Source organism: Callionymus lyra, chromosome 6 (genome assembly GCF_982586985.1).
Source record: "Callionymus lyra chromosome 6, fCalLyr1.hap1.1, whole genome shotgun sequence".
Lineage (NCBI taxonomy): Eukaryota > Metazoa > Chordata > Actinopteri > Syngnathiformes > Callionymidae > Callionymus > Callionymus lyra.
In genome coordinates this window covers 15,045,093-15,070,883 of record NC_141823.1, presented here as the reverse complement: position 1 = coordinate 15,070,883, position 25,791 = coordinate 15,045,093, and the positions used below count along the sequence as shown (strand labels likewise).

The 25,791-nt window shown below is 37.8% G+C and overlaps 1 protein-coding gene across 1 annotated transcript in view; it reads right to left on the bottom strand.

The window, feature by feature from the left end:
* Positions 1–25,791, bottom strand: part of pde8a (phosphodiesterase 8A) — a 46,253-nt gene that overhangs the window by 18,765 nt on the left and 1,697 nt on the right. The window contains exons 2-6 of the mRNA XM_087793836.1: positions 6,648–6,704; positions 2,790–2,980; positions 894–950; positions 628–682; positions 362–450 (exon numbers count right to left, since the gene is read on the bottom strand). Of these exons, the coding sequence (XP_087649962.1) occupies positions 362–450; positions 628–682; positions 894–950; positions 2,790–2,980; positions 6,648–6,704 (449 nt within the window). The remainder of the gene's footprint in view (positions 1–361; positions 451–627; positions 683–893; positions 951–2,789; positions 2,981–6,647; positions 6,705–25,791) is intronic.

Below are 25,791 nucleotides of genomic sequence, written 5' to 3'. Positions count from 1 at the left end.
TTTAACTTTATTACTTTATGAAGTTCTCCTTGACGAATGAGAGGTTACAAGAGCGGAGTCCATTATGACGTAATAATGGCTTAACCTCTCATCCTGCCAGCTGTAATCACTCCCCGATTTGTTTATACAACAAGTCACTTGACAGTGGAGACTTCCAAGATTGATGACGCGAAGTGACAAACCTTGATATGTGACCAATCACAGAAGAGTCCTATTTAAATCTCTTAACTTAATTAAGATTATATATTAATGTATGGGTTCTTTCGATAATGATTCTACAAGATTATTTGACGTCTACTAACACACACGGCAGCGTAAAAGAACGACAAGTGTGTCTGGCGTGGAGAAGACGCCGCCTCACCTCAGTTTGAACTGCGCCTGCACCTCGCCGTGCTCCAGCTGCAGCAGCTCATTATAGCAGGCCATCATATTGGCATTCTCCACATATCTCTGAGGTAGAGCAGATCAATCAGCGATCAAGTCAATATCGTGAGTCGAACATTAGAGTCGGCGAGAGACGAGGGGATGTTCTTAAATTGACCGAGAGAGAGAGAACGACACGGATGTGGGGCAGGGAGTCATAGGTTCAGTGCCGGAGGGGGCGCCAACATTTAAAACAACACTTACTCTATTAAAGCCGGCATTGATCAGGGGCATCACAGAGGCTTCTTCTCTGTCTGGCCTTTTAAAAATAGAACACATGTTAACACACACACACACACACACACAGACACACACCACCGTGACAAATGCTCGCTGGGAGGAGATCAGCTGCTTCATATGACCGGCTGCAGGCGTCTCCACCAGAGCCGATCGAAGCAGCAAGGTGATCTCAAACATTGACAAAAAAAAAAGAGATGGCGAGAGAAAAGAGGTCAGCGAGTTGCACTTACCTCTTCACAACGGCGACTATCACAGTGTTTTCTGAAGAGTTGACCGCTCTAATTGACCTGAATGTAAACAGAGGGAGCCTTTTAGCCAGAGAGCAGACCGGTGGAAAACCCCATGGCATCAAATCAATGTATTTTTCACTTTTTTTTTCACGCTCCGATTCTCCCAGGCAGGCAGGGCCCAGTGGTGGAGCAGTGCGAGCGGGCCGAGGCCTCTGAAAGAATGCAGTGTACGGGGACACTCATCCGCCTGTGGTTTCCCCCAGCCGACGGTCATAAAAGGCCCTTTAGTTCCCCGGTCCCGACCCGTGCGTGTACGCTCAACATATGGATCGGCCAAAATGAATAGGGTTAACATACAGGCCCGGGCAGGGAAAATGAATGTTTGTAAATGTGTTTTTGGTTTGGGCAGAAGCTAAAGATAGAGAGTGGTACGGCCGAGCGCCGCTCGTTTCTCATTTATTGGAGTGCACTTGGAAGCAGATGATAGACGCTCCTGAAGCGCTGGGACGGGAGTCAGACCGTTTGACTTCAGCCGTGCTCACACCAGTAGCGTCCAGACGTTGAATCTTACAAATTAAATTTAAACATTTGAAAGACTCTGCAATGTTGTAAAGACGTAACACACATTAAACAGTGGTTTTCCTAACAATCCAACTAACAATTGTTGAGGAATTGTATTAATTAAATTAAATGCAAATTGGATTATTTTATTAAGAGTAACAAGCTTTTATAGTTAAGAATAATGTTTGTTTATATTACGAGGCAAATATTCAGTTAATTTGTCTTTCAGGCCAAAATATACAGGTTTACTAAACGTTTGCATGTAACTCAAACATGTGCAAATGTATTTGATTTTAATATGATTGTTTGTGTACAATATTACATCATTTTTAGTAAGGAAAAATGAGTGTCAAGAAAGATAACATTTAAATAATTAACTTAACTCTGTCATTTATTAAATATGTATATATAGGTTATTCTATAAATTATTATATTTATAAATATATATATATATATATATACACACACACACACACACGTACAGTATATTTATATGATTTTGACACGTCAAGACTATTCAGAAAAAGTTTGAATCCAAGAAAATCATCACCGAGTTAATATGTTTAATGAATATTTATCTTTTAGTCGCTGAAATATTTTTATTGGTTTTCATTTAAATAAATAAAGTACATTAAAACTCCTGAATTTTATATTTCCATCGGAATATATTTTTGTACACTACTACATCACTAACGCAAATTGAAGGCTAAGGAGAATATAATTGAAATCTACTCTCATCACAGAATAAAGGACATTTAATCATATTTTAGGGTTTATTTGTAGGATATAAAATGGACACAGGTCAGTAATAAAGGAGGAAATCAATAAATTATTGTTTTTTAAATCAGTGCAAAAATGTAAAAAAAAACAACAAACAAACTTCTATGTTTTCCTTGATCTATTTTTTCTTTCCTGAATTAAGGCACTCTTGCTATTGAACAAACAGTCTAGTCTGTTAGATAATGATCATCACATGGATGAAAACAAAATGTACACTGTGTAGTGGAGCGGTTGCAGTTCAACATTCTGTACACCGCCAATGTGTCTTTGGCCCGGACATCAAAGCATCAATCACAAGCTTTAAAACAAAGTTTACAGGGAAAAGAGGGTTTAAGGAAATAAAGTCTCTCTATCAGAGGGACCTCTGTGCCGGATTAGCAAGGAAACGTTCGGCCCAAACGCTGAATCATGGGAGGATGATGAGCTGGAACGTGCTGGTCACAAACACTGGGATACATTTTTACTTTTGTAGAGGAATATTATGGCAGGAGCTTAAAGACTCGTTGTCACTCAGATGCTTTGTTAAAAGTGCGACACAGGTGATGAAAGGCCTACCGGCATAGTGCTTCAGCGTCAAAGTGTCTGGAATGTCTGTGGTCAATGATGACGAGGTCGTGATGCTTCTCCATGAAGGACTCGAGGGCCGACTCCGGAGTCCGGGCCGTGCTGCACCTGAAGTTGGCCTTCTCGCACGCCCAGCAGAAGCCATTACTCTGACTATCCTCTTTGGCAAAAACTAAAAGTACCTGTGGACAGTGGAGAGGACAAACTCGGTCAAATGAGTCACGTATAATCCTCCGAGCATTTTGCAATATAATTAGTCGTCCGAAAATAACCAGAGGATTAATGTCGAGGTGTTGGACTAAACCAAGCGATGGATTTCTCAATATGATGCTTCTGCCTAAAAATGTGGTTTTTAATCAACATTTTTTTTAATTCACCTGGTGGGTCACCTGCTTTCTAATGTCGCCAGCAGAGGCAGGTGCTTCATTCCAACAAAAAAAAAGTTTAGGTTTCAACATCATGCACATTTAATAAAGATGTAATAACTTCTTATATTTACATTTTCTCAAACACAAATGTTCTGATAGAAAGATCTGGCCAATCGCGTCACTTTATGTGGACACAACATTTTACCATTTAAGTATTTACAAAAACTACATACCAAACCATGACTCCCGTTTCCTGGTTTAACGGATGTTGAGATTATAAACAACCAACAAATAAATGTTAGAAAAACTGGGGCATCTTTGGTTTTCAAGTCAATATTGGCAAAGAAAAGAAGTTGAACTGTTCCCATTTGTTTGTAAAACATTGTTAAAGACTGATTTAAAAAAAATAATAATTTGTTTCAGTGACCATTCATAGAATTCTATCCGATTTCATGTATCATAGTTATTTTATGAGACACTGATTTGAATTTCTCTATATAAAAAACACAGATAAAAATAATATACAACATATTTAATACCTCTGTTCATGCACTTGATTCAGAAACTTGGATTAAATCTGCACAAAAATAATAAACACATGAATCATGATTCAATTCCTCAACTTATCTACAGCCAAAAAGTCTCATTTTAGGTCCAGTCATTTCTCACCAGATCAACCTTTGTTTACTTGGCTGTGCTGCAGTCGTTTGAATTTAATAACATGGATTTCCCATGTTATTAAATCCCATTGTTACTTTCAAACGTGAAAAGTCTTTCATTTAACCAACCAAAAAATGTCAGCCATGTAAATCAAATGAAATATAGTAAACGGAGTCGCACAGGGGGATGAAGATTCTTTCACTTCAGCCCCTCAGAAGGAGTTTATTATTGATATATGTATTGATTTTTGTGACTAAGTAATGCTAATATCAGATGATCAAACCCGACTTTTTCAATCATTTTTGAAACTCCGTCTTAAATTGTTAGCGGTTGAACTACAAGGAAATGAAAAGACAATTTAAATGGCGTGTTCTCTTTTCCTTCCTTGAGCTCAGGCTGCGAGCAAAGTTCTAGATTGATCAGTCACGGCCCGCGCTCGGATGCGTCAGAGATTTTATTATCCGCCGCTGTAATCTATGGCGGAGTTCGCGGCGACGGCCTTCGCTGGCCGAGGCCTCTCCCTCGACTCTGCCAATCCTGTGGCAAAAAAAAAAAAAAAAGTGCAGTTGCTCTCGTCAGAGCAGCCATTGAGAGAACCCTCCGTCTCTGCCAGCGTATTTTCTTATAACCCATTATATACTAATAATACTGGACCCAGAAATGCCGGCCCGCATCCAGGAGCTGCAGCGAGATTCATGAGTCACCCTAAGATCCACGTCATCTCCGGGCTCTTGGCTGCAGGGGATTCGACATAAAGAAGGGAAAGTTTGTTCTGCACCTCGGCTTTTTTTTGCATCACACCTGTAAGTCCCGGCACGAAGATCCAACTTTTACTGGGGTTACTCGCCTCGACAATGACGGAATAGAGCTGCCGGAGATTTCACTTGGAGTTCCAAATCCAGAAGCAGATAGTACACGTCTCTCCTGTGAGATGCTAATGCAGACCATATTCAACACATGACTTACAAGCAGCAGTTGAGTGTCCCGGTCATAAATACATCAGCACCGACGCTCTGCAGCTATGCAAGGTACGCTCCAGGAATGAGACCGGAATTCCACATTGGGGTTTTTGGTTTAAAAGACAACATTCCTGCAGCAGGGGAGTAACAAGCATGCTTAAGATAAAAAAACTTTCATGGAGATAAAATAAAGCAATAAAAGTTGTGGTCAGCCTCGGAGGTGGTGGTCCACTGCGACGCGAGGAGGGCACGACACGACCAGCCGCGAGTGACAAAAACAGGAAGGGGATATCTCTCCGGCGCGCTTTCCTACCGCGGTCGCGCTGAAGGGCATCGGACAATAAAGCCGACACTTTTCTATGATGACTTTTACGGTTTACATTCAGCTGAAGAATGACGTGCAGGGGTTTAAGAAAATCTCAATACACTTAAATATTGTGATTTTTCTTTATCATACCCTACATTCCTAAATAATCTATCGATATTCAACAGTGCTGCGTTGATCTAATTTGAATTTTTATCTTTTAAATCATGTTTTAAATTTGATCATAGTTCTTTTATGCTTAATGTTTGAATAAAGTGTCAATAAAATAATTCATTTTCTAATTTGATTTACATTTGACATGAAAATATTCATGCTGTTTTTTGTTGCAATTAAAGATCGGTCCTCCGTAGCCAACGGGCTATTAAATCCCACAAGATCCTGGCAATGACTGAGGACAAGAGGATACAGTCGACTCCAGCAGCTTTTAAACCTGATGTTTGGACTGCTTTCGGTTTCGAAACAAATGAAAGCAGTTACAACTTCGTCAAAAGTCATGTGGTCTGTAAATACTGCAACACCAGAGTCAAGTACTCGACAATACTACAAATATGTTCCTATAGTATCACAATATATTGTATGGTTGTCCATATATCGTGATATAACTTGTAGCAACGGATTCTTGCCAATACTCCCTAATGAATTGTATATTTGTTACCAATTTATTTGAAAAACTTGGTTCTGTTGCTTAAAAACAGGTTGGAGCCGATTCCTAGTATCGTGACGGATAGAAGAAGGTAGTGAGCGAGCAAAGTAATGAAGGGCGTAAATCGGATTTAGCTGAGAGAACATGACGTGAGCAGACCTCAGCGTTTAGCAAGAAAACGTTTTGGATTTCTTCTCCCACAACAATAACAATTACATGGCGCAGCTAAGAACAGCAACAATGTGTGGAATGTCAGCGTGATAGTCGTCCGTTTGACTGATTTTAACCTTGTTTTTTTTAACTTAGTGGGATTTTTCACCCATGCAACTGCGGTCCCATGATCTTCATTGTGTTGAGGCCGTCTGACTTCTATGGGTCCTCTGATAGCATCAGAACGCTCGCTGACGTCAGTGAAGGTAGTTTCCCTGCTCGCATATCTGCTTCGTGCAACACGGGAGTGATGAGAGAAAAATATATTTTCCACAGGACATTAGGACCTTTCAAGGGTGACAGCATTTATCGCTTAACAGCCAACATTCGATTACGGAGAAGTTGACTTTGAGGAATAGCACATGGCGAATGATCTTTCATCTCCTCTATTCATTCATTTATACCAGGGAAACAAATACTAGGAGCTTGTAACCAACACGAATCCTTGGTGACATTTGAATTCAAACAATGCAACTCTTTTACTCTTTTAAACACTCAATATTGATATTGTTAAGCAAAACATACAAGAAGTTTCCTTTGAACGTTGATAGCCAAAATTTAGTTTGCACTACAAAGTCATTCTACCCTCGACAAGTTCACCCACTACACAACGAATATCAGCAACAACAATGAATACATGCAAAGAAGCAATAGGTTAAATTCTTAGTTGATGGGATGCTGTACCTGAAGCGGGTCTTTAAATAACTTCATTGGTCCAAATTTCACCTCCTTCACCGTGGTCTGCAAACAAAAGAATGAAACAAACTGTCAAATATGGAAAATAAAGTATAAATCAAAGACATATTTGAATGAACTACTTTATTTTTGCACATTTATTATGATAAAGCCTGAAGAACAAGTGAATTTCAATATCACGTCATGACCAGGCTAATAACTGGACCTCAGAACCGGATTCATAGTTCCACTTTGAAATATGTATTACTGACATTAATGCATTGAGGTCATAAAACCATGTCATTGTTTTGCTTCCATGGAATAAATTTGGTACAATGAACAAGCCTCCAGTCATTTTCCACATTCAATTATCACATTTACATTCAAGACATTAACATTTTTTTCAATCTCTATAGTTGCTCAGAATAGCAACTACATAATCATGAATATCGATAAAATTATTCTGTAACCATAGCCAATGGCGTGGGGCCAAACGTGGCCCTTTTGTATGCAATGTTGCAGCCTCCATCAGTCTTTGAAATTGATTATGAAGTAATGATCAATTTGTTTCAAGCTTCTTTGAATTGTATTGTATCTTTTACTATTTATGTTTCTATTGACCTCAATGATTCTTTCATCATATTGTTAATACAGATCATATTTATTGCATTCATTCTACTTTTGCCTCAAATTGTGACCATTTCTAAGACATTTCTGGATATTCTAAATAAAATAATGCACTTATTACTATATTACATTACTTGTTTTTATTCATTTTATTTACTATAACATCATTATTTTTAGTTGTCGCCAATTTTTGTGAGTATTGTTGTGATAATATTAATGTTTTCTTCCTCTAGCAAAAATAAATAAATAATTAAGACGTTTTAGAAGTGAAGCAAATTTGAACAGCAAGACTACTACAATCCAGGAAACCTTGGCAAGAGAGTTTTGAGTAAGACACTTAAATATGCATCAACAATGGGACAACGTCTGGTGAAATCGGAGATAAGATCTGGTAAATAAGGCGGGAGGAAGAGGAAAAGTTTACTGGCAAGTACATCTCTTATTATTGTAACGGAAACATCTTTATTGTGTTAAATATTATTTAAACGCATCGGAAAGATTCCAATACAATCTAATCAATGTATATTTGTTTCGCTAGTAAACTCTGGTGCTGTCTGCAAATAATTTAGCTTCCTTCCTCCTGAATGTATCCCAGCTCAGGGGTTAATAACCATAGCAACCAAGCCCCTGGTGGAACGCCATCCCTTTAGAATTTCTCCTCTCCATAAACAATCTGCACATGTGAAGTGGAATACAGGAAGGAATGTGCGAGTGTGCCGGGCAGCAGCAAATCAGCCTCTTGCTAAATTGTAAGCCTTTCGCGAGTGCGGTGAAACAACAAAGACACAGCAAAGCTGATTAGCCCGTGGTTGCGGCCAAATTGACGTCATCGCGACACTGGGCCATTTGTTGTAGCGTCCACAAGAAAGACATGGCTGCGAGCTGATGCTCTGATCATCTGATTCTCCGCTGACACGAGGACCCGGTCGCATGATAAGCTCATGTGTACACTAGACAGAATGCATGTTTGTTTGAGAGTTTGGCCGCTTCGCAAATATATAGACCGGGTTTTGTTTATGTGCTCAGGCATTGACAAGTAAAAATAAGACCCTCACGGGTAAATATGGGTTTAAAAAGAAAAAAAAAAAAGATGTTGCTTAGATAGTTAGAATGATGTTTAGTTTAGTTAAGGAAGTAATCATCTAATTGTGATTCATGTTATTAAGTTATTTTATACAATTTTATCTGACCACATTTATTTTAATACATTCGACTCATTTTTCTACCCAAAATGTTACGTCAAATCAAAATACCTTTACTTTAACAATCAGATTTGATGTCTTTCAAATCATCCATCGATCGTAAAAGAAAAAGGAGCATCAAAGTTTAAAGATTACATTTTTTTTAAACTATTAAAGCCAGAACCAGAACACATTTATTTCCAGTATTTCCATCACAACACATTACTTTTTTTGTAGGGTTTACAGAAGAATAGAATGACTAAATAAATGGGGTAAATAAAATACAGTGGAATAAAAGGAAACAAGTTAAGTGAGCAAATAAAAATGGATTCTTAAGATAGTTGATTAAAATAATTAAATATCTGAACCGTTCTTTTTCATGACAAAATATGGTTAGAAAGGACTCTTGAGGTTCTTTTTTTAAAATTGTATTCATTTATTTTTCATTTAAATTCCTTTAATTTATTCTAATTTTTCAGGTCAACACCACAAAAATGTCCCGTTTTGTCTTTACAACACCGGACAAGAACCGGAACGCGTTTATTGCCGATCAAGCGAGGGACACCCTGGAAAGGTTGGCAATCCAAACGCACCAAAAACCAGACAACTCATCAACTAAAATGAAGTGTTCTTCATTAACTGCCGTTAGATACGACCCTAGTCCCTCTGACGCACGTCAGAATAAATCATTCAGTCTTCATATTTATAAACTGTGATTAAAGATTCAACCCGGCGTTTCATTTCCTGCAGAGGTAAGACGGAACAGTCCCTCTTTTCTGTGGACAAATGCCACGGATGGACACAAACACACACTGCTGCGCTTTCACTGCACTTGCGTTTGTCAGTGAAGTCGCTGAGGTCAGGGCCTTGACGTAAGGGCTCTGGCCACAGGGCCTCCCGTTCCGTGAGGCCTGGAGGATCCTCGCTCCGTCTCCATCCAGAGAGACGTCTCTCTCTAACTGACACTGACACAAGCATAGCAATTGTGGTTGTGTAACTCCGATGGCCTCTCGCACACACACACACACACACACAGATGTAGGGCTGCCCTGCTCTCCGGGCGACATACTGCTCTCGTACAGTGAACGTCGCTCTGCAATGAATCATTCAGCCAAGTATTTGCATTCCATAAACATCACACTGGCACTGGACCAGAGGCAAACAAAGTACAGGAAGTGAGTGAGCAAGTAGGGCAGTCAGGCAGCGCCGACATTGGAGTGTGTTCATACGTCACCGAGAGCGCCACTCCATGGAAATACGCTTGGCTTGGACCAGTCATCCAGGGATCCCGCTCCGAGAATCACACCATTGACGTGACTCAAACTCAACTTTCCTACAATAACTCAGACGGATTCGTGGCTGCCGCTACAGGAAGTTTGTGGCTTAAAGGACGTCATTTTAACCTTTAGAAAAAAAAAGGACAACTCTGCTGCCAGGACGGTTGAAAGAGGGCACAGAAACGACACTCTAAAGGTGGCTTGAAACAGAAAGATCGACCGGCCCGTTTCCATTTTCTTCGCTGCCGTTTGTTGCGTTTCAAATGCAGTCGACTGTGTGATGGGTGAGATGCTGCGGATGTTGTCGTGGAGAGGACGTTACTGAACATGTGCTCGTACATTAACACGTTGATAGTGCGGATAGATCGCATGACGTCAGCCCATCATCCATCCCATCACTTAAATTGGTATCTGAAGCAGCCAGTCGGATAAGATCGGCTTCTTTACGACACCGACCCTTAACCCACAAATATGTTTCACCTTATTCTTGTTCAATTTGGCCTTATTTTCCCTCATTTCCGTTGATTTAAGGTATTTTATTCGGTCAGTTCGAGAACATTTATAGCTTCATTGACACTACGCCGTCTAGGAAAACGATGTTAAAAAATAATGGAGATCTAATTTGACATTTTGAGGATGAATTAAACTGATTAAATGTTCTGATTCCATCGACCCAAATGACTCCGTCAAAATGAAGATAGTTCATTGTGTTGTGTGTCATGGGCTCACATGGTGTGTCAAGATACATCAACAAACATTGTACATATGAAGTATTCTCAATTTACTTAGAAATAAATACTTCTTTTTTTTTTTTTTCATTTTAATTTGATCATTTTAGCTAGTACTGTGAGCGACCCGTGGTCCAACATCAACAAGTCCAACTCGAGAAACACATGTTCATCTTTCTATTCCTTCCTTTTGATGCGTTCTAATGTAATTACGACAATTTATCAATAAAAACTTCTGAGCACAAATTCAAAACTCCTGTCATTATTATTACTTGGATGAGGTCAGTGGAAGAAATGAAAAAAAGATGAAAGGTGAATAACTCCCTTTAAAAAGCATATGGGAAAAGTGACAACTTTAAGTGAAAATCTTCCATGTCTGTCCATCACCTCAGCACACAAGGAGAGGTTGAGGAAATCCTAAAGAAAACCTCTCGACTGTCTTTCATATAAAAGTCTGACTAAACATTTTAGCTGAGCCAGCATTATTTTCAGAGATAAATATCCCCCTAAAAATCTCACTTATTTTATCCGATGTATTCTTTATTTAAATTCTTAATCGACCTTTGACCCTGCGTTCTGCTCGCGGCCCCCCTATACAGATTGTCCATCTCTTCCAGCCCACCGCTTATTCCGTCTTGACTCCCTCAGACGGACACATGCACACTACAACAAACACACGAGGAAAGTGGCTTTCCACTAAAGTGAAAAACAGGAAATTGGATGACATTGTTCAACGCTCCGACGTCAGCAGTGAGAGATAGAATGAGTAAACAGCTTCTTACGACCCAGAGTGGAGAAAGCAGCGATCTTTAGATCTGTTGTAATGAGCCAGATATAGTCTAAAGAAAAGTATTTTTATTCTAAAATATTACCTTTAAGGGTTGTACTTTATTACTAAAGACAGAAGTTGGAGAAATGTGCTTCTTTTTGGATTTAAATTAAATGGAAATAAATTACATTAATAACCAATAGATTGAATGGAACAAAACAAGAGTTATATATTCATTTGCTCTTGTTAAAGATTTAAAAATAATCTTTGTTATACTTCATTTTATTGACTTTTGTTTGATTAAAAAAATAAATCAATGTACTAATAAGAGAAAATTAAAATATGTGGATAAGAACAATGTTAGATGAAAGGGATTCACAATACATTAAACTGATGTATATATATATATAAAAAAGAATGGTTTATGGTTTTTATTATAAATACTGTTTATGTGTTTTATGTGACGAGGACGTCGGGATAAAAAATATGTTTCAAATATAAAACCCTGACTATTTAAATTCTCACCACAACTATTTAATGACGTTTTTTTGGGCTATAATAAATATTATTTCTGCCTAAGAAGGGGATAAAACTACAGTGTTTAAATCACAGACACTAGCGAACAAACGTGCTGTTCATCGTGAAAAGGCGTTTTATTTTGAAATCTCTAATGCAGAGTCAGGGGGAAGACAAATGTTAACAAAAGACAATAGTCTGAGAACACAGCTGTACTTCTGGTTGCACTTTTTTTCTAAAACGGTGACGCAATTTCTCGTGTGTGTTTGCCAAGTCCAAACGAGTGAATGAAACGCATAAATCATCGGTGACAGATGCGAGACACGCTGCGTAACAGACAGGTGGAACCACCGTCAGAGACGGTTGGATCTCTCACGCAGTGACGAGTCACTCAGAGATCACAAACCAGTCCGTGAGCGACTTGTTGTTCGTCGGAGCGGATCCACCGTCATCTGTGCTCACTTATAGTGGGCCACATTAGCAGGATTAATCACTTAGTTACACCAAATAGCTGAAAATGAGTCAAACGCTCGAAGAAGAAAATAGTTTTGCTATGATATCTCTTGCAGGAAAGAGTGATCTTTTTACACAATATATATATATATTCATCATCGGAACGTTCGCTTCTACCGGACTGTGAAGAATGAAAATCTTTTTTTAAATAAATGTAGGTTGAGACTTGGACATTTGTTTGAACAGGGTGTTCAAGTGAAACCTTGCTCTTCTTCGTATACATTGCAATGATTTATGAGAGTCTTGAGAATCAGTACATAATGGACTATATTACACTGACTTATAAGTAGAACAAGTGATGTAAACTCAGCAAAATCTCATGTTTTGGTATCTCTTAAAAATAAAATCGCCTGATGGACTACTTTATATCTGCTTAACAAATGTGTCCTTAAGCTTACAAATACTCAAATACTTCGAAATCAAAGCAACGTAAGAAGAGTTGCCAATAGCCTGAAGCTGTTAACGCATCATTTATCGAGTTAGACGAAGTTCAATGGTTAGTTTTAAAGCCAATCACGTGGCCGTCACAAGTTTAAAGTGGCACCTGATTGGACGAATCAAACAGTTATCCACTAAATAATAAATCTACATGAAAGAGGTTATACAGGTTACACACGGCAGCAAAGAAACCATGTGAATGGTGAACAAACAAAGAGACAAAACAACACAACATTTTTCCTCACCACTTCTCAGTGGAATTCCAAGTAATTGTGGGACAAATGATACCAAGGTCCATGAGAAAATGACCCAAACTCCCACTGGACATGTCACCACTGTAAACATGTGTATCGTCTTAATTTACAAGTGTATATCTCTACAGTAACTCACTCATATAGAGCAACAGCGTGGAGAACCAACCGAGATCCAGGATTTATCAAGAATTTAAAGTATTTTGTCATCATTTATCAACATTGTTTTTCAGAACACAGTATTCATTAGAAGTCACACAAAGTAGCGTCTCATATTTGTCGCTATACATTATTTTCTTTTTATTAATTTTGACAGGAAACTAAAATGGCTCCGCAGGAAAAAAGCTTGTTATTGGATGCGTTGGCACGCTGGCCATAATGCGACATGTTAAGTAAGTGTAAGCATTAGCGCGCTAGTGTGACATAGTCTAGTGTTTGTTCTGGGTTTTCGGTTCGTAACGCATCCCGAAAAGAAAGCCTCAATATGAACCCATGTACGTTCTTGTTGTGCTCTTGAGGGGTTTAAAAGCTGAAATATGAAAATGAGCACACTTAGAAACGTCAAGGTGACTTGATGAGTCAACAATTAAATTAAAGTTTTTCTCTCGTCCGTAAATAACACGTCATGCTGGAGCCGGTAATTGGAGTTAATGTGAGCGACATGCCATCACCTCATTCATTGAACACTTGACAGCCATCTTTACAACACCGTAGGCAAGACAGAAAAGAAAGAATGGAAAGATTCATCGAACAAAGCCATATAAGGGTTTGAGTATGATGCCACTTTTGTCTTGGCCAAGAGTTGCAGAAGGCGATCGTTGGACTCTTCCCCAGAAAAACTCATTTACAGCACATTACCAGGAACCTGACAAAGCTCTTACAACAAAGAAAGATGTTTCAGTTTTACATCTTCTGATTCACATCTTTAATCTGATCTCCAAAGATGACGCCCTCGGTTTATCATTTCTCGGTGGTTCACTTCATGGCTATGATTCTTATCCGTTCACCGAGAAAGGAAGTGACACAAAGTTCTTGACGTCAAGCAAACTTGCCAAGACAATGATGGACATGATAACGTCAAAGTACTTAAGTGTTGATGATTTCTTCCCTCAAATATTTCACACACCTGTGAGTCAGATAATAACATTGTCATTAACTGTAATTACAAAATAAGGAACCCTTGTAAGTTTCAGGGAGGTAATGAAACACTTGGAAATCTGAAACCATAGTTCTCATCGCACGAAGCTGTCAAGTGCATCTGATAGTAGAGATAATCATTAAGTGTTAACATCACTGTGATGAGGTCAAAAAGGTCGTTCTACAATCCATAGAATCAGATCAATTGGCTAAATAATATATTAAACTTAACATTATTTGTTGAGGAATAAATGTCCTCTTTATAATTTGTAGCTCTTCAGTTTTTTGTCTTGGATAATAGATGTAAAATAAAAAAAGAGCCATAATAAACACACTTATATCAGACTGATTATAGACATAGATACATATCATGAAAGTAAAGATATGCATCCAAACGTTTTGTTGTATTGAATCCTGTTTTTGTTTGTTGCCTTATTTATTTTGGATTTATTATTAATATATGTTAACACATGTATTATTATATAGCAGGGAACTATGCGTTTAATCAAGTTCTAAAACATACTTGGTAATATCAGAAAATGGGGAACTAACACAATCCAAGACACATTATAATTAATAAAAATAATACTCAAACAAACAGTTTTCCATCATTTTAATTGATGAATTAAACAATTAAGCATCAGATCCATTGGGTCGGAAAGAGATGCTAACTAGACCAAACATACACATTGGCCAACGATTTCGCTCCCTAACATCTGGAACACGGCAAAAGAGAAAGTCTGGGTTTCCCCCAAGAACAAAAATATTTAATATTGAGAACTTGTCAGTTAATATCTGAATGATAAAGCAACAATGGCCACACAAGTTGAGCTTGAGTTAAAGTACCTCCAACTTCAGGGAGTTTTTACTTACAAAATATCAAAATATATTCATGAAATTCAGCTTTGAATTGATTTTAAAATGCAACATATTGATGCGAATCGCAGCACAAATGGAAAGACAGACGGTGGAATCAACAAGCAGCCCCCCAGAGCAGACCACGAATCAGACCCTCGCCTCCGATTTAACGACACTTCACCCAATTAGAAAAATAAGTTTGACAGTGTGTGTTCGGGCTCCTTCCACATGTCTGATGCCCACAGTCAGCCAGGCAGAAGACTGGAGTTGAGTCACTGCTCGAGTGAGGGAATCTAGGCCATGGATCAGTCAGACCCAGAACATCCTCGCTCGTGGTGGATTTCGCTCTCTCTCTCTCTCTCTCTCTCTCTCTCCCTCTCTCTCTCTCTCTCTTTCTCTGCCTGAAAGCACTAAATAGGAACCTCGCTGAGCAAAAATGTGAACGTCCTGCAGGCCAAAAGAACAAGGGTTTATTTGGGGGGGTTTTGCAAAAACACAATTGTAAATAACATCTGATTGTTTCAATTACAATTTTATTTTTTTCATTTACAAAAAAAAGGCATAGGGAGAAAGAGGCGTCTTTTATATTTTATCATATTTAATATAGCCCGTTTTAAAACATTTTTTGGGATCTCAAAATGAGAATTAACTTCAGCAGTGAATGTCCAATGACCTCTGAGGATTAAAAACAAACAGTAAAGTTACTTCACTCTTTCTGCTCAGCGAACAAACCAACAGGTATGTTTGCGAAGCGTGTTTTAGTGAAGTTGCCACACAGACCAAAAGGAAGGGAAAACACTTGCACAATTGAAGACACTAATGAATGAATGAACGGAAGCCATCTCGACTGAGTGTTCTTACATTTCTTCATCGACCCAAAAGGAGTATTGTGTACAAGTGTGACATCAGAGCAGAAGATGCTCATAGTGCTCACATAACCTTCCAATGCTGTGAGTGGGTCACAGAAAATAAGGGCGTAGCTGAGGTCCTGTGACCAGGGTGAGACTCTGAACGAATATATATCTATATATATATATATATCTAATGCAAAAATATATAAAAACGTTCAGTACATGAATATCAACATAAAACATGAAAAAAGATGACAGGTTTTAAAACGATAAAACATTTTTGGGAACATATATTTTTTCCTTGAGTCCCTTTGAGAATTCTTTACATCAACTAACCTTCGGATCGAAACATATGAAATAAAACAGAATTACATTATTCATATAAAGGCTTTTATCCATTTTTGTTGCTCATTCTCAGAAGCAATAATTTCAGTGTATAACATTGATATACATTGAAATTGCCTATGAAAAATAAATCGATACACTTCTATATAAATGATACGATGTCATCAAAAGAAACATCATTTATCATTTATATAACAGCACTATATCCATTATTAAAAAATGTTTTTAATCATTATCATTTACATTATGGTTTACATTCAAAAACGTTTAGTTATATTTATTTTTCTATTTACAATTAACATTTTTGAGATGCAATTTAACTCAAACGCATTAAAATACTAACTAAGATCCTGGGGGTGACTGAGGACGAGAGGATACAGTTGACCCCAGACATATTTTGGTTTCAAAACAAAATAAATCAGTTACAACTTCATCAAGATTCATGTTGTCTGTAAATTATGCAACACCAGAGTCAAGTACTCGACAATACTACAACAACCAACATTGTTTCTACAGTATTGCAATACATCGTTGCCCTTGTATCATGATACGCATCGCCAGATTCTTGCGAATACACACTACTAGTTACGGGTTGTGCATTGGTCAGCTGTCAGATTATTTGTGTAAAAAAAAAGGTTAGCGGTGACGTTCTCTAAACAAACAGTCACCACTTGATTCTGTGGAAGAAAACATCAGCTCTTCATCAAGTCGGCTACAATCATCTCCCAATGACTGCGACCCAGGTTGATGATGACATCCCATGATGAGTCCTTTCATATTGAAAATAAAAATCCATTCTGGTCAAATAAATACACAGCGACTCATATTTGCACACACATTATGAGACACACGGAAGGAAAGCCATGCACTTTCTCCACCATTCACCTTCAGGATATTTCTGTCCTTATCCAGATTACCCTCAAAATCCCACTAAGACCAGAACAATCTTAAGCCATCTCGGGCTCTGGAGCAGCCCCCTCACCTAAACTAAACGCTCACTTCTCTCTCCCTCTGACCCGAGCTGCCTGCTTTAAAAGTAGCGTTTCATCCTTCTTCGCTCACAACTCAAAAACGACTCGATCACATGTTTCCACTTTGTTTCCACTTTGTTTCCAGCGTGTCCAGCTAAGTTTATTAGCTATAAAAAGACGCCTATATAAATAAACGTGCCCTACTCCTTCTGTGCCAGTGTCGGTTACACTGCGAAGCATGGGCAGCTGTTGATCAGGCGTGTGCAATCCACATTCTCCTTCCTCGCTCGGCTCATTCCAGGTAAGGTCATAGGCCAATAAGAGAAACGACGAGCTAAGGGAGCGGGAGAAGTCTTAAGTGGGACGCTACCTGGTTACCGACGCTACTTTAATCTTACCGGGAATCCTTCCATCGCTTAACTCCTTCTTTGAAATCCAGCATGACCCAAGCGAGAAGGACCGGGCTCCGATAAAAGATCATCAGACGTGAACCAACTCGGTGTCGACCGTACAATATCACTTACTTTACTGGCCTGGAGGCCTTAGGGGGGATTAGAATTAGCTGTAAGCCCACTGCAGATGCATCGACGGAGCTGCACTTCTGCTTTATTCTGTCAAGCATCCACGGTTCTTTCGAACGGTTAGGTAACACGCTAGTTCCACAAACCAGCCAAAACTAGAGCAGTGATGTCACGGTTTGTGACGGGGATCAGCCAGTGACACGAGCCCGTCTCGGTCTTGGCACACAAATAGAACAGCACATGCAGACTAACCAAATACTATAGGTGGCAATGTATGGATGTCCAATGATGTCGGGGAAATTTTTTGCTTATTTCTCCGTACAACCATTTGATCTCAGGACATAGTAAATTAACTCACTATGAATAAAATATTTGACCAATATTATAAATGTTGTTGTCAATAATTATTGGATTTGAATTTTTTGAAAATTACTTTGTTAGGCTGAAAGTGAGTGCGTCTGTTTCTTAGTGAGTATTGTTTTGACTGTTTAAGCGCTTTGTGACCCTGGTCTGGAAAAGCGCCCTATAAATATAAATTACTTACTTACTAACTTACTTATATAAAGTATATTTCTTTATTGTGTAGTCGTTGATCAAAATTGTAAACTTTTAATTGAGAAAAAAAAAAGGTTTAACCTAAAAAAAATAGATGGAAATGAAAACAATTGTACATATTAAAACAGCAGCATACTGCCTGACCCACCTTTGAACTAAAATAATATCACTTTTCCAACTCATTTTCTAACTCAATAATCTCTCTCTGAGCTCAACGATTTAGGATCGTACACCGCTCTTGTCATTCATCTCCATCTCTGACCGTTTGTGTTCAGCAAATCTTTGACGTCATCATTCATGATTTATATAATTGGAAACCTTTTTATTCCTGCCTTTAGATGTTACAATTCTCTGGATGCCATAAACCTTCTTGTCAATTGAAACACACGTGTGAAACTAAGGCAGCACAAAAGGCTTGTCAATAAAGTTTTAAACGTATATTTAATCAATTATTATAAAATATCATATGCAATACTTGTATGGAAGATGTATTGATGGAATGAATAATAAGCAAAATAAAAGGTAAAAATGTTGGTAATGTTCCCATAAATAGGCTATTTGGTTATTCACGAATGTACTCTCGTACAAAAGTACAAGCAGAACACAAAGTTTACAATGTACAACTGTATTTCTGTGAGACTAATGCATTAAACTCTGGTTCACTTTTAGTTCAGCAGATTATATACACGAACAATTGTTCATTTTGCACTGTAATTAAAAAAACAGAACATTGACTTTAAAGAGAATTTTTGTTATTGCGCAACATGTTGTGACGTGGTTCTATCATGCAAGAACCATTTGTTCTTATGTACTGTATGGTTTATGTTAGTCTTGTTTATCCTGGTAATGATTAGGTGCTTCATCTAATTGTGGCTCTCCTCATGACCCGTCTCATGTTCTAGAATGAATCACCTTTGAAAGGTCAAGCTGAAGCTGGTAAAACATGATATATTCAGTGTAAACATACTATATATAATATATATATATTACATCCATCTTCTGCTCGTCACTCAGACACAACACTTCTGGAAATCCAAGTCATTTTATCTGGTTTACAAGTACTTACTGTAATTATGCACAAGATTAAATGCAACATAGATTTAAATCACAAACCAGATTACCTTGTAAAGAATATTGAGATCTGGAGTCACGATGGCAAAAGTGTTTTCAAGAAGAGATAAGAAACTATTGATGTTGAGACTTCCATAAATCAAAGAGTCAATACAGGAAGTGAAGTGTAGAGATGCTAAATGCAAAAATAGCCTGAATAAATGACGTCACATACTCCCGAGTTCGACACCTTAGAAAGATCAGCAGTCCATCGATGACGAACAGAGACAAACAATTATTCACCGACAGATAAATTGGACTCACCATCTCACCTGAACGCAGGTTTTTTTCGGAATGCTGGAGGAAGCACGAGTGCTAGGGCAGAACTCGATGAAAGTGCAGGGAGATGTCGTTTTAATCCGGCAGTTAAAAATAGCTCAGGCTCAGATTATTGACAGTAGCAAGTGATATTAAAAAATCTGATAAGATTTCCTTGGGCTGAATAACACACGGTTCAATAACAGTCGCCATTGATTAAGAGTAGTGTGGTTTTATCGTGCGATGACATCTGGTGAAAAGGACGAGAGCGAGCGGACCGCCCGCCGAAAAGCCATCGCTCGTGTCTCCGGAGTTAAAAGATGAGTGACCGGTATTATTCACACCGGTTTACTTCTCCCCGGCGACCCGGCAGCTCCAGCATGAACAAGTCGCCGCATTAAAGGCCATCAAAGTGGAGTAATATTTGAAGAGGAACAAAGTCGGCTAAAGAGGATTTGGAAAGAATCCGACCGTACGAGAAGAACAGGTATATTAAACACAGGTGCCGTCATCAGACCGGAGAAAGAATGTATAAACCATTTGTATATATTGTTTGGCTTCTGACGTGGCTTTCATTGAGACTCGACGGGGACGTTCATTATTTTTTTCAGACAAACTGTACACATAGTTTTCGTCGAACATGCCCTTCTGCTTTCTCTGAGGCCGAGTGATGACGTGAACGAAGCTTCATCACTCCGCCTAATTACACGCGTCACTCGCCGCTCGAGTCCATGTTTGGTCATAAAAGCGTCTGATCAAACTCAGCGCAGAGCAAACAAAGATGTGACGTATTACGATCCAACTGCCACGATGTTTTACATTAGATGTTTTACTGACATCATAGTACAGCAGAAGTTCCGTCAAATGGATTCTAATGTTCCAGCAAAGATGAACAAGCAAACGATAAAACACCGTTTATTGATGTGAAATGAAAGTTAGTGGGTTTTAAGGTACTTTGAATTATATTTTTCCCCTTTCATCCTGGGTGTAACATCTGGGGGAAGGGGCTTGGATTTTTCTGCGTTGCTCTGAATTCACCACTATTCCTTCACAACTTGGAGACGACAATTTGAAAGAAGAAAAATTAATGACGTGAACAAATATCCACCCTTTATTTTAGTTTTTAAACTAGTAGTAGATCGTTTATGGACATAGTTAACTAACTCATTGACATTTAAATTAAACAGTATTTTTACTTACATATTTTACATTTAGCCTTTTTTTGTCAATCTAAAATGTTTCTAGTGAGTAAAGAGTTAAAGAAATCCTATCAATGTTATGTATTTTTTTTACCATTTTTGTTCAATACATTCATAGGACTATTACATTTTAAACTACGGTTTATCTGTCAAAAAGATTTTGCCGCTCCGAGTTAGTTTTAATATTTTTCTCATTATATTTTTTATTACATAACAAAGGTTGCCGACCCCTGGTGTAGACAATGTGTGCAAGAAATGTTTTGGCCAAAACTGAGACAGAAGTTTGTGGTGAAAAAGACAAGAAACAAGTTATAAAAGTCAGAGTTCAACATGCCAAGAATTTCTTTTTTTGGGGGAGGGTTAGTGATTACTAAAGGCAAAGATCATAAATGAGTCTTTCAGAGAAAGAAGAGATATTTGGAGACAAGGAGGAGAATGATTCAGGTTTTGTTTTTACATTACTGGTGATCAAAATTATTCTAATAAATGGTTTGGACAAGAATGTTGTAGATGGAGATATAAAAGGAAGACAGATGATTAAAGATAAGGAGGTTGCTGTAGAACACAGGAAGAAGATGGACCACTGGTTATTTTCATTTTAAACTAGATCAAATCTATATGATGCCCAATTTAGGAAAGCTAGAAAAAAAGTGTACTTTTCAAAGCGTAAAATCCAATCCACGAAACAACTTTCATGTTGTTATGCTCAAAGCAAAACAAAAAAAAAGGTTCTGTCAACTTGCAAATCTAGTAAATAAAACTCTTCACTGGCTTCTAGTTTCTTTCAGGATCAACTTTAAAATTCTGGTTCTTACTTTCAGATCTATTCATGGTCAGACTCCTCCTTACATCACTGATCTGATCCAGCCTAACACCCCAGCTCGGGCTCTGAGGTCTGTGGATCAGAATCTACTGATGGTTCCTGAACACGGTTCAGGACCAGAGGAGAGAAATCTTTTCAGGCTGTTGCTCCTAAGCTTTGGAACGATCTTCCTCTCTCTTTGCGCTTGATGGATCTACTGACTCCTTCAAGAAACACCAAGACGTTTCTATTTGTTCAGGCTTTTCCTTGATTTTTTGGAACTCCTGTTGTGTTATCAGTTTTATCTTGATCTTTAAAATATATACTTTATTGAATATTGTTTTGATTGTTTAAGCGCTTTGTGACCCTGGTCTGGAAAAGCGCTATACAAATAAAAATTACTTACTTACAAATCTGACAGAACAATAATACAATTTACCACAATAATCATTTGACGTTTACATTAAATGGTTATTCAATTGTATGCTGCGATTAAAAAATGACACCTTTATTAACCAATTCTGGACGGACAAGGGAGTTTGAGCATTTTGAAACCAAACAGATAAATGATGATTCTGTGAAGAAAAAAAAACTAAACAAAATCTAGTTTAAACCATTACCAGCCTTTTCTGAAAATGTCGTTAAGAGTTATTTTGCTAACAAACAGAAACAAGAAACACTGACATAAACATAATCTCCTTGGCAGCAGTAATTATGACATTAAGATCAAATTATTATTTAAAATCCAAACTTAAAATACCAGAGGGAACCGTGGTCCGGATTCTATGTGGATCGACTACATACATCTACTGTTGATCGTTTATCTTTGCTTGAAATGTCATAAGGATTTCATAGGGCGACTCACTAAGGTTAGACACCGACTTTAAAGACTTTTAAAGGGCAAAAACAAGAATTGTTCAAAGGAAAAAAGACAATCCTGTAAGGTGCTTTCAAAGCAAGTGAGCGTCAGTGCTTGAAAATCCGGCGGTGGACCAGGGCCCACTCACATCTACATTCCAGAGGGCTTCTTAAACAGAACAGAGAGCTGCTAAGTAAACACTTGTAGTTTCTTCTGTTGGAAGAACACATCTTCTATCACACCGTAAATCATCACATAATGACCTTATGATGCAAAAATTCTTAACCTGGAGGGGAAGCGGAACAAGCGCTGAATGCGCTCTTATTCCTCAAGACTATTTCAAACACAAAGGGAAGTTTTGTCTCACTGTACATGAATATAAGTGACACCTCATTAAAAATAATGGAGATGAAGGGAGTCTGTGTTTTTGAGCTGAAGGTGACAAAGTGATGCATTATCTTAGCTTAATTTGCTTAACGCACAGAGTCTCAGTGTCATCACCTTAGGAAGTCAAATCAGACCAAAGACAACACATGTGCGACAGAAAACTAAGAAAACTTGTGTTATCTTATGTCATTCTTTTATTCTGTACTGACACCACGAGAAAATCCTATATTGTGTTAACAATGACGGCGATATTTTTCTCAAGTATTGAGTCGACCACCACTATGTGCTTCAGTGCGAGTTGGTTTTCTTCGACAAACTTTGAAAATGGTTTCATTTGTAGCTCTGAAGTGTCTCGACTAGTCGTTTCATTTTCCTTAATCCAAGATGATGTTTAAAATGTTGCAGCAGTTGTAGGTATTAGTAATCTACAGACACAGTGAGAGAATTATTAATAATAATTCATAATAAAGAAAATATTTTCCCCCATTCATGTTAACCTGGAGGTCGATCTGCATGGTTTTGATTCACAACGACATTAAAGTGTAATACTTTTATGGTTTTCATCTTATTTAGTTTAGAGCCGTGTTTGTGACTTTAAAAAACACTTTGTGAAATGTTAATCTCAATAAGAAGAGATTCTAGAATGTGTGTTGATGATTTGCTAAATGCGGTTAAAGAAAATATACGGTTAGTGTTAACTTTTTTATGCTATTGTAGCGATACTTAGTCGACACATTGGCGCAATGCTAAGATTACTGATGTGTTTCAGCATTGCTAGTCTAGCTAAGGGCTACAGTTGTATTCTAATAGAAGAGATTCTCTAAAAAAAACTTCTTTTTTTTTAGCATTGGTTTATTTAACAGTCCTGCGGCACCAACTTATATGATAATGACACAGGTTGCCAGAGGTTACGATAATGATGCTCTATATACATATCTATATATATAGATAGATATATTTGTGAAAGGAGCATTGTGCACATCCACATGACAAGAGTAGCAAAGTCCATCACTAGATCCGATCACCCGCTCGGTGGGAAGACAACAGTAAAAGCATTGATGTGACCTAATATAGGAAAAGATGCTACGAGGCATTTGCAAATAAATGGTGGTGCCACTCCGACACACCGGGGGCACTGTGGCGGTGATTGTTTTCCTAATATTTGTCAATAGTAAACGAGGAAAAAAAAAACTTTAGATGACAAAACAAACATTATAAAGCAGACTTTTGCAGATATGAACATGTGGTTTGTTCCGGCATATTTGAATGGGATGGTTGAATGTTGGCGTTTAGTTGTGCTACAAGTACGACATTATTCCGTAAACACCAGTGACAAGAGGACCTGCTGCTATACAAGCTTCTTAATTTCTGTGAGTGAAGGCAATCAAAGTGAAAATGTCAAGGCCAGATAAGTGATGCAGCGTTTGGCTGAAACACACAGACGCGCACACAGAAAAAAAAAAAAAAAAAAAAAAGGAAAAAGTCCAAGACCTTGTACTTGAGCCTTATCATGGCCAAAGCGGCCCAGATGGTAACATACCCTTGACAAAGATTCACACAGCACTCCCAAACCACTATTGAGAGGTTCTCACACAGCAGACGCCTGCAACTTCTCCCTTCTGGTGTCGAAATGTAAGCAAAGATACTCCACAACTCTTGTTCACGCACAAGTTGCACGACAATGTTTTTGGTTGTAGACGGAACAAAAACAAGTAAACAACTTTGTACTTTAAAAGTATCGACTTTTGAGGAAAGAAACTACTATCATCATCATCATCAGTTTAATTTCAGAAAATATTAATCCACACCACCTTGTTTTAAATACTGATGTTATTTGAGTTTACGCTGTCGAATGTATGGCTGGTTTATTACTGTGGGGACGTTTACGATATTGCTTCAAATCGCCTAATACTTTTTTGCAGATACTAAAGAAAAAAAATGAAATCTTCTAAAAATAAAAACAGCCTTTTTATAGCGAAACTCTTAGTTTTGTTGAACCGTTTAAATGTTATAATCCCCCTTAAGAATTTGTTATTTCTCTTTAGCTAGTACATTTTAAGCATTTAATTTTCTTGTGAAGTATTGACTCAAATATCCGATAGTTGCAGGTCTTGCGATTTCAATAATCATCAATAAGTGAGACTTTAACCTTTTTCTACCTTTGACAAAACTGTAGCAGTAGAAGTAGACGAAGCAACCTTTAAGAACGAAAATGTCGAAAACCAGGTTTGCTATTCAGTTTCATTTAAGTGTTCTTTAGTGTGAAATGATTACATTAATATTTGTTGAATATTTGTTGAATTGAACTGGATGTGATTTTGGACTTTTTGGCAACTTTTGGTCACAAGGTAGACGTTAAAAAATAAAAATAAGGAGTGGTAAGAATTATGAGCAAAAAAAAAAAAGGCAAAGGTTTTAGTCTGAATCTGAGAGAAACGAGTTCAAATCCTGGAACATATTGATCTGATCAGATTAAATACTCATCTGCAGTGCTTTCATAGAGACATGGATAGTTATGTTTTAAAAAATCTTGTTGGTTTGGGAGCGTCTCCCTAACTCAGGGAACAGGTCGGCCATTTTTAGAACTTTGTTGTCACGTGTCTTTATATCACAAATCATGTTATATCCTTGAACCAAAAATCCACTCATAAATCACTCATTTAAAAAAAAAAAACATGGTTAAATTGATTAACATTCATGTCTTTTAGAAATAAATAAACAAAATAACAACGAAGCATAAAGTATTATTCATTATTGGATGTAAAAAGGAAACAAATAAATAATTCACACTTTGGTACGTTAGAAACTAAATATGATGATTTCACATGATTCATTTCCTGATTGTAGTTTTTGTCGTTGCGAGTCATTAAATTTAGGCTTTTAAATATGATCACTTGAAACTTTACATTATTTAACTTGTTTCAAGTCAGTCCCTTACAAATGCATCACACTGAGGTCACAGTTCAAGGTCATAGGGGCCAATCACATGAGAAGCTTTGA